General features: G+C 35.7%; 1 protein-coding gene across 3 annotated transcripts in view; it reads left to right on the top strand.

Annotated features, from left to right (window-relative positions):
• The window catches only part of NAA25 (N-alpha-acetyltransferase 25, NatB auxiliary subunit), a 60,756-nt gene extending 47,966 nt beyond the window's left edge, over positions 1 to 12,790 (top strand). For 2 of the 3 annotated variants that reach the window (XM_045506336.2, XM_045506335.2), the window contains exons 19-24: positions 35 to 158; positions 882 to 947; positions 2,072 to 2,169; positions 3,299 to 3,409; positions 5,405 to 5,566; positions 9,608 to 12,790. In XM_045506336.2, coding sequence (XP_045362292.2) covers positions 35 to 158; positions 882 to 947; positions 2,072 to 2,169; positions 3,299 to 3,409; positions 5,405 to 5,566; positions 9,608 to 9,730 — 684 coding nt within the window. In that variant the 3' untranslated portion in view covers positions 9,731 to 12,790. The remainder of the gene's footprint in view (positions 1 to 34; positions 159 to 881; positions 948 to 2,071; positions 2,170 to 3,298; positions 3,410 to 5,404; positions 5,567 to 9,607) is intronic. The other variant, XM_010969623.3, reaches the window with a different exon arrangement.
• The last annotated feature ends 1,892 nt before the right edge of the window (positions 12,791 to 14,682 follow it).

Here is a 14,682-nt window from a genome sequence, read left to right as displayed (position 1 = left end):
AAGAACATCGCTTTTTTTTTTTCCCCTTTTCTAGTATCCTTTCCTTGGTCCTGTACCTACCAGAATGGCTGGATTCTTCAATTCTGGTTGTTCTCAGTGTCAGACCAGCTCTTTTTATCTTGTTAGTGATATTTATGAGCTAGACACCAATGGTTTAGGTAAGTATATACTTGCATGAGCATATTTACTGGGTCTTTGTAACTGAAAACTTAATAAATGCAACAAAATATCTATAACTTCATATATTTGGGAAAATTTGGAAGAGATGGGAGCTGGAAGTTGTTCTGGAATGTCTGGTTTAATATACGAGAAAGTGCATTCACAGGTTACAAAATAATATTTTAGAAGCTTAAGTCCTTTCCATATTTAAAATCATTTGGAGGGGCCAAAAGTTAAAGAAATCCTTGATTTGTTGAAATATTATTGGATTTCAGATTTAATTCTTTACTTAAAAATGAAGGCCTAAACTTTCTAGAGAAGAAATTTTTTTTTTAAGCTCTCAACCCAGTGAGAATCGCAAATACCATATAGGCTGTGTTTTTTTGTTTGTGTTTTGTGTTTCCTAAGTCATATTTGTAGACCTTGTCATTTAGAGTATTTGAAATACATAGATTCCTAGTCCTTCTAGAGAATTTTAGGGAGTGCTTTTGGAAGAAAGGTTATTATTACCTTTCTTTTCTTTTTCTCTTTCTTTTTCTCCTTCCTTTTCCTTTTCCTGTCTTTCATCTTTCTTTCTGCTCTCAGTAATGGAATTTACATGCCTGTGGGTGTTAAGAGAAAAGAAAATGTCGTTGCACATGCATTGCTTCCAGGTATTGGTCTTGCTTCTTTATCTTACTAAAAAAAGGAATTGAAAGTTTTTCATTGTTTTTCAATTTTAGAGGATACAGTGGAGATCCAAGAGCGAGTAGAGAATAGTCTTAAGTCTTTACTAGAACAATTAAAAGGTACGTATCCTTACTGTGGATTCCCATATAGTACCTGATTGTCTGACAGTAGCTCATTTTTAAATAGAAACTTGAAAAGGATTTGAAAATAATAATGCACGCTTTTGGTATTTTTAAAGACTTGTTTCTAACTTTAAAAAGTTTTGATTACAAAAGTAGTAGTAACCTGTTATAAAATGGTACACAGATGGGTGTGATCTTTTCCGGTCTCCCAGCTCCATTCCCCCAGAGGTAAGTGAGTGTGTGCTGCTGACACTTTGGAGTCCATATTTCAAGATACTACCTAAACTTAGTCATAGATGTACTAATGGAAAAATGTAGTTCTGGTTTTTTTTGCTTTTGTTTTTGTTTTTTATGAAAAAGTATAATATGTGCTTTTCTGGTTTTACTTTTGTTGTTATATTGGACATCTTAAGCATGCCAGTTATTTAAATACACCCCATTTGTTTTACGGGCTGCATACTATTCCACAGTATTGTATCAGTGTCCCAGATTTATTTATGTACTCTGAGTACATAATATATTATGTATAACAGTGCTGAAATAAACATCTTGGTACACAATTGTTTGGGTGCTTACTTGAGTTTTTCTTTGGGATTAAATTCCTAGAAATGAAATTGTTTCATAAACGGCATTTCAAATCTATAAGTATCTTTCTTTTCAGGAGCCTAACAGTCTTTTATTTTATTGTTCAAATGAAGACAAAATTAAAAGATGATTAAGATTATGAGAATAAAACATGGTATTTGTTATGAAGGTGGAATTCTACCATGCATCTTGATCTTTTAGTACATAATGGCACAAGTTCTTCTGAATCATCCACTTGAAGTCTTAATTTTATTGTGCCAATGGCCTATCAATGAAAAGGCTTAGCTAGTGTTTAGAGCCTGGAATATATAATTTATAAGTCTACTTTTTATGTTTTGAAAACAATAGAGCAGTAGTCATGTGTCCTTTTAAAGAGCTTAAAATAGATAGGCTTTGGTGTTTGGTTCATTGGGGTGGAGGAACTTTCTGGATTAAGCCTTTATATTTGCTTATTCTTTATTAGATTGTGCATTGTGTTCCTAAAAATAACGTTGAAACAAAAGCTGAATAAAACCATAAAATATTTTTGTTTTCAGATGTCTTCAGTAAATGTAAAGGTGATCTCTTAGAAGTTAAAGGTGGTAACTTGAAAACACATCCTACTCTTTTAGAAAATTTAGTCTTCTTTGTTGAGGTATGTGTTTGTTCTCTTCCTGAAAAACTCAATTTTCCTTAATTGTATGCAAGATTAATTTTTCAGAAAGGAACAGGTAATAGGTATCTTATACCTGGGAATTTAATCCCCCATCCCTGCCTATTGTTAATTGAAAAGCAATTTAAATTTTCTGAACTAACTCCTTCCAAGAATATCAAGAAGATTTCTTTTCATAATGCTAGGGTAAACTTCTTGAAATTTGCTGTACTAATCTCTAAAAATTCCTCGGATTCATTCCAAATCTAGCTGTTTTCTGTTCATTCTCCTTTTTGACTTAACTATTATGTAGTTTAAGTTAATTCCACCAGCTTTTTAAATTTCACTAATGACCGACATTCTGCATTATGAAGGAGAATCCAAGAGCTGTTGTAGCAAAGTTCTCTCTTTTTCAGCCAGAGAGAAAAAGAGGAGGATCATAAACACTCATAACCCATTATATTTTTTCCTTTTCTTTCTGATACATGTTTATTTACTTTTCTTCCCTACTAGTGTGTAAGCTTCCTGAGGGCAGGATTCTCTGTTTTGGTGACTGGTACATTGAAATGCCTAAGAGATAATGAATGAATGAACGAATGAATGAATGAGAAAGAATTGCATGTATATGTACATGTACACACTGTGTAAACAGAAGATGTGTAAACACCTAACTTAATACAAAGGAGAATATGTGCTGACCAACCTGGGAGATTTCTTCATATATAAGTTAAGGTTTGCAGATGAGACAGTTTCTTACCTGGATGGAGAGGTGGATGGGGAGAAGCATTTTGTAAGGAACCTTTGGATTCCATGCCTAGGAATTTGGACCCTTTAACTTCAGTGAAAAGGATGTCATGGAAGGGAAAGGAAATTGGACGGAGTGGAGAGTGGGTTTAGAGCTGGGAAAGCCAGGGGAAAAAAAAGATCTAAATTATTACAGAATTCTGAGCAGGAGATGAGGAAGACCTGGATCAATGTGATCCTGGAAATTGGAGAGTGGAGACTTAGAAGAGAAATGGAAGGAATGTGCATAGAAGAACTGCACAGAATTTGTTTAGTCCATAATCTTTGTTCCTCATAGATACCTTGAGTGTAATCCTTATAGATGAATTTGCAATTTTTCCTTTTTCAGACTATTTCTATTATCCTTTGGGTGTCCAGTTACTGTGAGAGTGTCCTACGACCATACAAGTTAAATTTACAGAAAAAGAAGAAGAAGAAAAAAGAAACCAGCATCATCATGGTAAAACACAAGTGACAGTCTGGCCACATGCTCCTTTTTCTTTTCACTGTTTTCCTGCATGGTGTAAGAGACCTTAGGATCCTATATGCATTCATTCTCTCTCCTTAACTTAAAAAAAAAATTATACACCTGCAGGAAAGCTGAAAGACTAGTATAATGACACCCAGATATCCTCACCTAGATTCACCACTTATTAACAATTTGCCACATTTGCTTTTTGTTTGATTCTAATTTTTAAAATATTATAAAATAGTGCCACTATTAAAGTATGGACAAATGACACCAGATGAGTTTATAATACGATCTTAGGCTATCTCCTAGGTCTGAGATTACTATATATATACAGGATTCCCCTGCTATCCAAAAGTACGGCATTCCTATGAAATCTTTTGTAAGCTAAAGTGGCATAAAGAGGAGAAGCTATTACTCTAGGCTACATCTTGCTGATGGATGCAGAAAATAAACTGAGATAAAGCACAGATGCTTACAGACAGTGCAAAGCGGTGGCGGCTTGGTGCTGAGTGTAGTTCCAGTGCCACTCTTGTTGCTAGGGGTGTGTGCTGCTTCCACAGTAGCTTGCTGCCCACCCTCCCCTCCCCAACCCCCTTTTTTTCCCCATTAAAAAAAAAATGCTCTTCGGGTTTTTTTTGGTTGACAAAAGCAGGTACTAATTAATGTAGGTCTTTCAAAAAAGCTAAGTGGCATAAAGCAAACTGTAGAAAAGCTGGGGATACTTGTATATATTTTTACATTTCCCAACAGTGTGGTGTGTCTGTATCCTTACCCACTGGATAGGCAAACATTGGTACTCCCTCTTTTTTAATTTGCATTAAAAGAACTCCATTGATGTTCAGCCTTCAAAGAAGACTTCTTGAGTGAAAAGCTAGTTGATTGGCTAGATTTCTTGTGTTTATCTGTTTTTAAAATTTATCTTATTGCTGGGATTTCTTTGATGTATTTTCTGTTCTGTTTTTGCCCCAACTTTTTTATTGTGGTAGTAGTATTTTTTCCATTGATATATTTTGAGCTATTGGGTTCTTAACATAACAGTGTTATTAATCCTTTTACCTACAAGATGCAGTTTTTTTCAGTTTGTCATTTGTCTTTTAACTTGAGTGATTTTTGGGGGGGTCAATATAGTAACTTTTTGAAAAACAAAGTTTTTTTTTTTTTTTTTAAATGGCTCCTAGGTTAGTATAATGTTTAGAAAAGCCTGTTCAATTTAAGATTGCAGAAGCCACCACCTAAATTCTCTTCTGGTGCTTTGATGGATTTTTTTTAAAATTAAGTATCTAAATCTATTCGGAATTTATTTTGGTATTTATTATTTTATTTATTTTATATTATCTCAGTACCATTCATCCACTTGAAACCACCATTTTGAAATGTCACCTTTTAAATTCTCTTATATTCTTTGCTCTATCTTGGGACTTGTTTCCTTTCATTCTTTGTTAATTATATACCACTATCATCTGGATTTAATGTAGCTTTATAATATATTCTAATATCTACTAGCTTAAGTTTCCCTTTTTTTCAGAATTCTCTTGGTTGTTGTCACCCATAATTTTTTTCATTAGAACTTAGAATTTCCATTTCTGTTATCAACATTAGAGAAAAATCTCAAAGACATAAAGAGAAGAAATGAAGTCCTGGTTCCTCTCATCTCCTTCAGTGTTCCAGGAGATTCCTAGTCTGAAGTTAATGACCAACTAAGATTATTTTTTTTTTTTTTTTTACTGATTTTTCACCTCCAGTTCCCCAGAGCAAAATAAGACCTCATTGTATAAAAGTCATTGTTGCTGAATTAGCATTATGTGGTGGTTATTAAATTTACCTTGGTTTGAGAGACTGTCTTAATATACAAAACTATATTCATCCTTGTTATTATTAATAGAATTAAGTAATGCTATAGCATGAAATTAGTATAGCTTATGTGATATAAGCATGGGAAATATGTTTGACAATCTTTCAACTTTTTAAAAAATCTTTTTCTAGCCACCTGTCTTTACCAGTTTCCAAGACTATGTTACTGGGATTCAGACATTAATTTCCAATGTTGTGGATCATATTAAAGGGCTTGAAACACATCTAATTGCACTTAAACTTGAAGAACTTATTTTAGAAGACACTTCTCTCTCACTGGTAAGAGACTACATGGTAAGAGACTGACTGTAGGTGATCAGCACTAAGTTATGTAGATATGCAAATGTTCTTATCTTTATCACAAGGACAAGTTAATTTTGAATTTATCATTCTCTCCTTAGGACTTGGGATTATAAGGTGCCTGGCAGTAGTTTTTTGCTGTGTTATTAGTGGTAGGTTCTCCTCCTCCTTCATTCCCCACATCCCTACCCTAATCCCATTTTTGGGGTTGTTCTTTTACTGTGAAAACTACTGATGAATTGTTGAGGAATAGAATTAGTACTGTCCCCATTTTTTCCCTTTTTTCTTTTTTTTGTGAGGGTGGAGATAATTAGGTTGGTTGGTTGGTTGGTTTGTTTATAGAGGAGGTACTGGGGATTGAACCCAGCACCTTGTGCATGCTAAGCATGTGCTCTGCCACTTGAGCTGTATCTTCTCCCTAGTACTGTCCCTATTTTGAGAACCCGAGGAAACCAGCCAAACTTTTAAGATCCAGGGACAATCTCCTTGAGTGAGAACTTAACTTCTCCTGGATGGGCTAGATCCAATAACTGGAAAACTGCCAGCCCAGCAGTTGTCACTTCAAAAAGGAGAGATACTGAATATCAGAAATAATTAAGTCAGTAATAATTAGGCCAGAGCAAGACAGCCAAAAAGGAATGGAAGCAAGTATAGAATGAAAGGTACCAGTTGTTAGATTTCTCCTGATAATTATTTTAATTTGGTTTCTTAAAATTTTGCTGGCAAAATCCCTGTAAAGTCTTACCTTTAAAATGTGGATGCTTTTTAAAAAGTTAATTGAAAAATTGAACAAATGGTGTCAGGTGAGTTAACATGCCCCAGCCTGGAGTAGGCATAGGATTTTGTTAGAGGCCAGAAGGGCAATGGTGGAGCCACCTGTTTCTGGCTAGTTGTTCCAGTGATGAAACTCTGATCTTGAGGAAATGCTTTCCTTGAGTAGTTTGTCTGACCTAAGCCTCTGCTGAGGAGGGAGCTCATCCAGTAATCTGAAGGCAGCCATCATGCTAGCACAAGCCCTATACCCAGGCCCTCCTAGGGAAGGGAATGAATGGAATCTTGCTTGGCACACCAGCTTTAAGAGGTTATAAAACCTCTCTTTTGTAAAACTTCAACATGTTAGAGCTTTTAACAAGGGGTGTACTGTGTGTAGGGGCTCAGAGCATTTAAAATTTTCAAAGATAGATTAAAGAAAGAAAGCAGACATAATGACTAGAAGTTTGGTTTTAGCTAGTGAAGTCTTATATTCAGCTATTTTCCTATGTACATTAGAATGAATATAGACTTCAGTGGCTATTAGAAGTACTAATTGATGGATTATTAATTTAGTATTTTTGCCTTCCTTTTTTTAAGCCTTAGATTATTTTGGAAAGTAAAATATGCACGGGGGTAAAAAAAAAATTCAAAGAGTAAAGAAAGAATATACAGTAAAATGTCTCCTTCCCATTCTAACCCATTCCCTAGGTCGCTTTTCCAAGAATGAATTGCTGTTATCAATAATTCCTTGTGTACTCTTCCTGAGTTAGACATAATATACTTGTAGATGGGTTTTCTATGTCCCTCCTCCCACCTCTCTTGCCTTTAAACACAAATGATAGCATACTATACACACTGTTTTGTCTCTTGCTTTTTGTATTTGGTCTCTAGATCATATAAATACTTACCTACCGTGTTTTTTTAATTGCTCTGTAGTTTTTCGTTATTTCCTTAGAGACACAATGTATGTTTGTTACAAGAGAATTAGAAAGTAGAGAATAGTGCCTCCCAGTTCCCAGCCCCAAGGGAGTCCCAGTCCCACCAACCAGAGTCACACCCACCTCTCCCTCTTCCATATTCCCGTAACACATCTGTATCTGCCATTAGCCTTTATGACTTCCAGGCCCTGTGAAATAGGTACATCCCGGGCAGGATTCTGCCTTCTGCATGCCAAAAGGGGGGACACTTCCTGGTCCTTTTGGACCACTTTTACATACAAAGAAATCTGGTAATTTATAGTAGTAGATTTGTAGCTGTTTAACTTTTTACTTTTTAGACTAAACATAAACTCATTCTCTACTCCAACTCTCATGCCCTTTTGTGAATAGTAATAGAAAAATAAAAACTTAAAATTACAGTACCTATTTTGAAAAAAAGTCTTAAGGATTGCACACTTGAACAGGTGTCAGATTACTTCATGTGGTTGGGCTTTGTTGGGCATCTTTAAGATTGTCAGTAAGTAGATACTGATTTATTGAGCTCACTATTGTTGGGCTAAGTGCTTGTAGAAGTACAGTGATCAAAGACCTGGCTGTAGAGAGACTGGCTACAGAAAGATGCATATAGATTACTTACTAAGTTGGAGATACGATATAAGCACAGAAACCTGAGTGAGTCAAAAAGAGGCTCACTGGAAAGGGGACATTTGAGGATTAATAAATTTTCACCAGGCAAAGAGGAAGGGAGGAAAGGAATCTCAAGCAGAAGGAGGCACAGACAAAAAAATCACGGAAGCAGGAAAGTGAATTGTATGGGACTGTGAGTCATCTGACAGAGTCCGCGCACAGTAGCTCTGCTGTTGTTGAGATTGTTGAGTGGTTGTTCTTGTTAAAAGATCTGTCTGCCTCCTGAAATGAGGAATAAAATTTCTCGTTTTGGTTATTCTAGAGGTTATCCTTAACTCTGAGCTACTCTCTAGATTTTTCAAGACCTGGTTCTGTCCTCATCCTTTGACCTCAGGAAAGTCACTTAACCTCTTTGGGCCTCAATTTCTTTATTTGTAAAATGGAAATCATAATAATACTTCATAGGATTATAGTGAGGATTAAACAAAACAATAATGGCCTTATATTGCCTTATTTTGTTAAAGTCATAATACTGAGCGGCACTGGCTACCAAATGTAGGATCCATATAGTGCTGAGTACTTTCTTTTGGGTTAAAAAGAACATCTCTTCAATTCCATTTCCGTTGGGTTTACGTCTTTTTTTCTTTCCTTTCTTTCTAAACTTGAAACACCGTGGGCTTCTGGAGTACTACCGCCTTGTACTTGTTCTTTTGAACAACTGCATAGTATTCAAAATATGAATGCACCATAACTATTGGACATTTTAGGTTGTTTCTTTACATTTGCTTTTACATACAGTACTGAATAAAATGCATTTGTTGTACATGCCTTCTTATGCATATGTTGGGTGATAAAGTGTGCTTACCTGGTTTCTTTTGGGCTTTACAATACTGCTAACTTCATGTAAAACTAGCCAGTTTTCAACCAACCACCTTTGTGTGTTTGAACACTTCATCGCCTTTATTTTTTGTGGTCTCTGCCACAGATCAAGCATACGGCAAGTATTTAACTCACATATTTGAATAGCCTTAGGAAAACTTTGGTCTTTTTTAGTTGTTTGGCCTCTGGAACTTGTGGACTTTGTCATTATGGAGGGAGGTCTGTCAATATTGTAACTAGAAAAGGTGATACTGGTCAATTTGATGCCCTTTTAAAAAGTGACTGATAATATCTAGATTAATAATAAGTTTCTATATGAAAATGAATATCTGTATCTATATGCATGACTGGGATATGCTGTCCACCAGAAATTGACACATTGTAACTGACTATACTTCAATTAAAAATTGTTTTCTACTTTTATTTCCTGATGAATCTAATAATCAGAAATCTCCTTTTTTCTACTTTGTATAGCTCATAACAAAATAGTAGTGATTTTATGGCCAGTCTACTTAGTAATAATTTTCTAACTTGTTTCTTGATGAAAACTAGTAATCAGAAATCTCAGTTTTCCAACTTTATATCATTTATTAAAAGGTTACTTGAAAGAATAGTAATACTAAAGCAACAGGGTCTCAGTGAAAAATCACATGGAAAAATATACATCTGTGATGAGTTTAGCCTTCTTTGCATTTAATGAAATTGAAAATGACCCACTCTGTTCTGATGGAGCTTGCAGAGTGTCCAAAGGTAATGGTAATTTTAATTTATATCTGAGGAACTGTAATCTGGGGGAATGCTTTCTGACCAAGACTACTAATTCTTATCTCCTTTGTAGGAAGAGAGAAAATTTTCAAAGACTGTGCAAAGGAAGGTGCAGAGCAGTTACCTGCACTCTCTTCTGGAAATTGGGGAGCTGTTGAAAAAAAGACTTGAGACCACAAAGAAACTAAAAATTTAAGTTAGTGTGAACCACAGACACTGATAACTCTACAACAGAAAATGACATCATCTTCCCAGGCAAAAGCTACATCTGGTTGACCATCATTTTAATCCAGAACTTCCTCATAAAATGCATGAAGGACTTTGATCGTGAATTAATTTTTTAGGTATTAAATGTATACAACTGATTAAATTATTGTATATAAACCAGAAGCAGGACCCTCATCTGGGTTTGACCACTTTTTATACATGTTCATATGCATATGGCAGCCACAAGAGAACCCAACTTTTTCTCTTCCCTTCTATCACCAGAAACATCTGGTGGGGAGGAGGGGTCTATAAAAGCAGCAATAGAAATTAAGCGTAAAGCATCGACCTCAGAGCAGCTGAATTGCTCTACTGTTATAGCATAGGGCGTTTTGGTCTGCTCCTGGAGCCTTAGAAAGCAGAAATAGAGGGGGCCCGTGACTGGGAGCAGGACTTCTTTCCACATTACCAGTTTAGTTTTGAGGCTTCCTCAGTTGCTTGGCTCCCACAGAACCCAAGGCAGGTACCCAAAGGGCCTCAGGTGAAACTTGGCATAAGCACCTGCCACTGAAGGGCGTCACTCAGAGGACCACAGGCCCTCATTTTTCAGCTTAATAGTCCCAATGGCCGAGACCTCCCCATCTTAGCTCCTGTGAGAGTAAATCACAGATAGGCTTCAGTTAACTTGCAGCTGTTTGGAGGGAAAAGTAGTGCAGACCACTTGTAAGCCTGCTGAGGATTAGCTTGCTGTCTTTCATTTATATGGGAAAGATGCGAATCACTGTTTTAAAGAATAGAGGTGTACATAATTTATGCAGGCAAGTCTACTACCAATGTCATTGGTTTTGTGAGATATATATATATATATATGTATATGCTTTTACATATATATGTCTGTTTTCAAGCATGTATACATGTATGTATACATGTATGTATACATGCTTGAAAATAAAGATTTAATACTTTAGTGTTTTTTAAGTAGGGGGTTTGAGAAGGAAGGAAGCAAAGAATATATTATGAAATTAACCTAGGTTTTAAGTTTTAGGCTGGCCAAAAAAAATGTTATCCATTGGGTTTGAGGTTCAGTTTACTTTTTTCAGACTTGAGAATTATACCAGGATGGTGTTTACATTGTTCGCCTGGAGCTCCCCAAGACTGCAGCTTCCAGAGGTTGGTCTGACAGAAAAGATAAACATTGCTCTTGAAAATGTTACAGTTTATACAGTTATTTTAGTAACTTTTATGTTTGAATCTGTGCTTCTGTTTTTGGTCTTTGTTACTCAGATACCATTAAAGTTAGTAATTCTGTAAAAACAAAGAAATGAATTTGATGAGGAAATTCAAGTGTCTGATGGAGGATTGGTCTCAAAGATCTTCAGGGTCCTTTCCAACTCACTTATCCAGTGAAATGTGATACTTTTTTCTTTTAAAGCAACCAAAAAAGAGCTTGGAAACTCTCTGTATGCAAAGCAATTGTATTTTGTTCCCATCACCTTGACTTTCTTAGATTCATAATTTGATATAATTAATAACTGTCTCAACTTCCAAGAAAACTTTGTTCAAAATTAATGAATTACCTGTTCAAAATAAGACTTGTTGGAAATCTTAGTCCATCCAGGAATTTGAAAAAACTAGTTTTGATGTAAGTTGGCAGCCACAACTATCACACCCCACCCTAAAAGGAAGAACTGCCTTGAACAAGATGAACTGAAAATTCTGATTCCAAATCTAATTTAATAACAATATATCATAACTTCATAAAACGATGGCCTATTTAAATGGAACTTTGTGTATGGGGGTAGGGATGTGTGTGTATGGCATGTGTTCTTAAAATGATGTTTCTTTGAATATCCAAAAATACTGTACATAGAAATAGAAATGCTCTTTGAAATAAGTCTATCAACTGACCATGATCAATCTAGCATATGTGTGCTCAGTAGGCTGGGCTTGGTCCTCAGGGACAGTGTGTGACTCCAGTGGTCTACCTAACTAGTCTCTTGCCTAGGGGCATCTGGGTCCTTTACTGGTTTTAGTGACAGATAATGTTACATCAAGGTTATGCTTCCTTTGTTACTTGTTGATTTTCCTACTAAATGTAGCATTTCAATTAGATCCAACCTCTTACATTTTGAGATAATTGTAAAAAAGAATGAAATTATGCAAAAATGGCCAATATCTTTTATTGATCTGTTCTTTTGGAAACTGTCATGCACTATAAATTGTGTACAGTTAATATATATATATATATATATATATATATATATATATATATATATATATATTCTTACATGAGTAAAAAAGCACCCTCTCCAGCAATTTTATGTCATTGGTATTTGAAGAGAATTCCCAAATAATTCATTGCTGCTGCTGCTGTTTTTGGTTTGTGTGGGTTTTTTGTTTTGTTTTGTTTTTGTGTGGTAAATTGATTATTTAAAAACAAAAAAAGGAAGAGAAAAACACGACTACTGTTTACAGACTGAAAAATTACTGCTTTTTATACTACTGAGATCCTAAGTTGACTCTCAAAAGCAAACATTTGGTTTAAATCACTTATCTGATACGGATAAAAGGTAGAGAAATTTTTAGTGTTCTCCACGTAATGGAAAATGTACAAATGCCTAGCTGTGTTGCCCATCAGTTTTGTATATTTTCATAATTTTAATTGTTCAAAATTGCATTATATTTTGCAATCACTATGTTCAATCTTGATTTGTCTTTCATTTTACCTTTTCATATAAAAAGGGGTTTCAATGTACCTACAGCCTTGTTACTGAAACTCTTCCTACTTTTTGATGTGATTTATTAATATGGGAAGTATATATTCTTCCTTCTTCAGAATTAAGTGAAGCATAGCAAATCTACTTTAAACTAGATGAATTAATTTTATAAACACTTTCATTTTGAGTTGGCATTTCTGCCTGGTTCATTCTTGTTCGGATTCCTAGAAGCCACAACCTTTTAAATGGTATAATTCATCCCAATTTTGTATTGTTACATTCTTCATCAAAATGGTAATATTTGTGAATTTAAAATTTTTATTCCAAGGCCACTAGACCGTTTGTTTAAAGTACTTTGTGTGCTAGCATTCATTAATTCAACATATATGTATTAAGCACTTATTTACTATGTGCCAGTTTCTGTTTTAGGCTCTGCCGATATAATGGTAAACAAGACTCTATAACCTAGTTAGTGAAGGAGGTGAGGGAAGAGACAATAAATACCAGTTTGTAATTAAGTCCTGACTAACGTAAATCAGCGTATGTGATAGGTGGGGTCATGAGAGGACCCCTTGAGTGGTGCCATCTGACCTGAATGATGAAGAGTCAGCCATGGAAAAAAAGGAACACAAGTGCAAAAGGCAGGAAAGTGCTGAGCCTGTTCCAGTGACTGAAAGAAAAGGCTCAGGTGCCTGGGACTCAGTGAAAGGAGTGGCGGGGGATGGATTAGGACAGAAGGCAGAGTAGGGATTAGAACAGTCAGTCACGGTTTGTCACCAGGGGAAGGAAGATTTCCAAATTTAGGGGTAAGTTTAATCAGAGGACTTCAGACAGGCTGATGACATGATTTATCCAGGGGTATGTGAGCCCAGAGGTGGAGATCAAAAGTTTCTTCAGACACAGAACACAGAGGAAAGAGGAGCTGTGTATTTTTCCTTTTTGTCCTGTGATAATTAATGGCCTTATCTGAGCCCTGAAAAAGTTAAGTTTTTGCCTGCCTCTTCAGTTATGAATTAACTCCACTCCAGTATTCCTTTTTTCCTTTAACAAAAGGTGGACACTGCCATTTTCAGCTTTCCCCGAAAGGCGGGCTCAGGTTTATACTTTTTCACATTCCTTGTTTTTGGGATGCTGTCACTGCCTCAATGCAGACATGTATTTCATAGTAGCAAGTAGAGGATAAGCAACCATGTGCCAAATGCTTATAAAAATTATTTGTGGGATACCTACAGCAGTTTAAGCTTGAGGAGCACACAGCTCGTTTTTGCACCCTCAGCTTCCATATATCTTAGTAAAAAGGGGCCCCAGATGATGTTTTTACGTATGAGAAAAAGAGTTACTGGAGATACGGCTACTAAGACCATCCATCCAGTGGGGTAGTGATCTGGATAAAATTCAAACTCTTAAGCATTGATGAAATTAGCTAAAATGAAACAAACACCCCCCCCACACACACACACACATACACCATCTCATTCTTTGTCTTGATGGCCATGTTCAAATTCTCAGATTCTATCTTGGTTCCCTATTAAATAATTAATCTCTCCTGAAGCAATTCTAATGTTTTTGTTGTTGTTTGTGGCACCAATTACCAATGACTATTTGTAAATTAAAATTATTATTGGCATTATTTGAGGTAACATGCAGGTTCCTTAGAACAGGATTCTTCATGTCGGATCCAGGAGCTCATTTGCTTCAGTTTATCTGGAAATTCCCTTAAAATTGCATATTCTTGATCAATTCTAGGAAGCCAGTCAGTCCACAGCCTTCACTACATACTGATTAGTAGCATTTGAGTCACAACTTTAGTAACTAGATGCCAAGAAGTAGAGGAAAGGAATCCATGTGACGTGTTAGGGAAGATTTTTATGTAGCATATGCAAATCACTGCAGACTCTAAACTAGAAACAGGGCTCATCTTTAATGGAAAATATTTGATGCAAAGAGCCTCTAATGCATGATAATCTAGTCCTGCCCAATAGCCCATTTCTTCAATTCAAGACCTGAGGCTTATAAATTATGATACCCAGATGGATCCATCCAATGAAGTGCCCACAGATGTGCTGCCACCTTTCTTTCCTCTTAAAATTGAGAATCAAGATGAGACCACATTCAGGGACTGGATGCGAGTCGAGTTCTTTCCCTACCTGCCATTTGTCTTATTTCCACAAGACAGTGAATACGTAATTCTTTGGAAGTGACCCTGTTTTAGATAGATGAGAAAAAA

This window comes from Camelus bactrianus, chromosome 32 (genome assembly GCF_048773025.1).
Source record: "Camelus bactrianus isolate YW-2024 breed Bactrian camel chromosome 32, ASM4877302v1, whole genome shotgun sequence".
Classification (NCBI taxonomy): Eukaryota; Metazoa; Chordata; class Mammalia; order Artiodactyla; family Camelidae; genus Camelus; species Camelus bactrianus.
The sequence above is the reverse complement of the archived record's forward strand: the minus strand, read 5'-3'. Positions and strand labels throughout refer to the sequence as shown.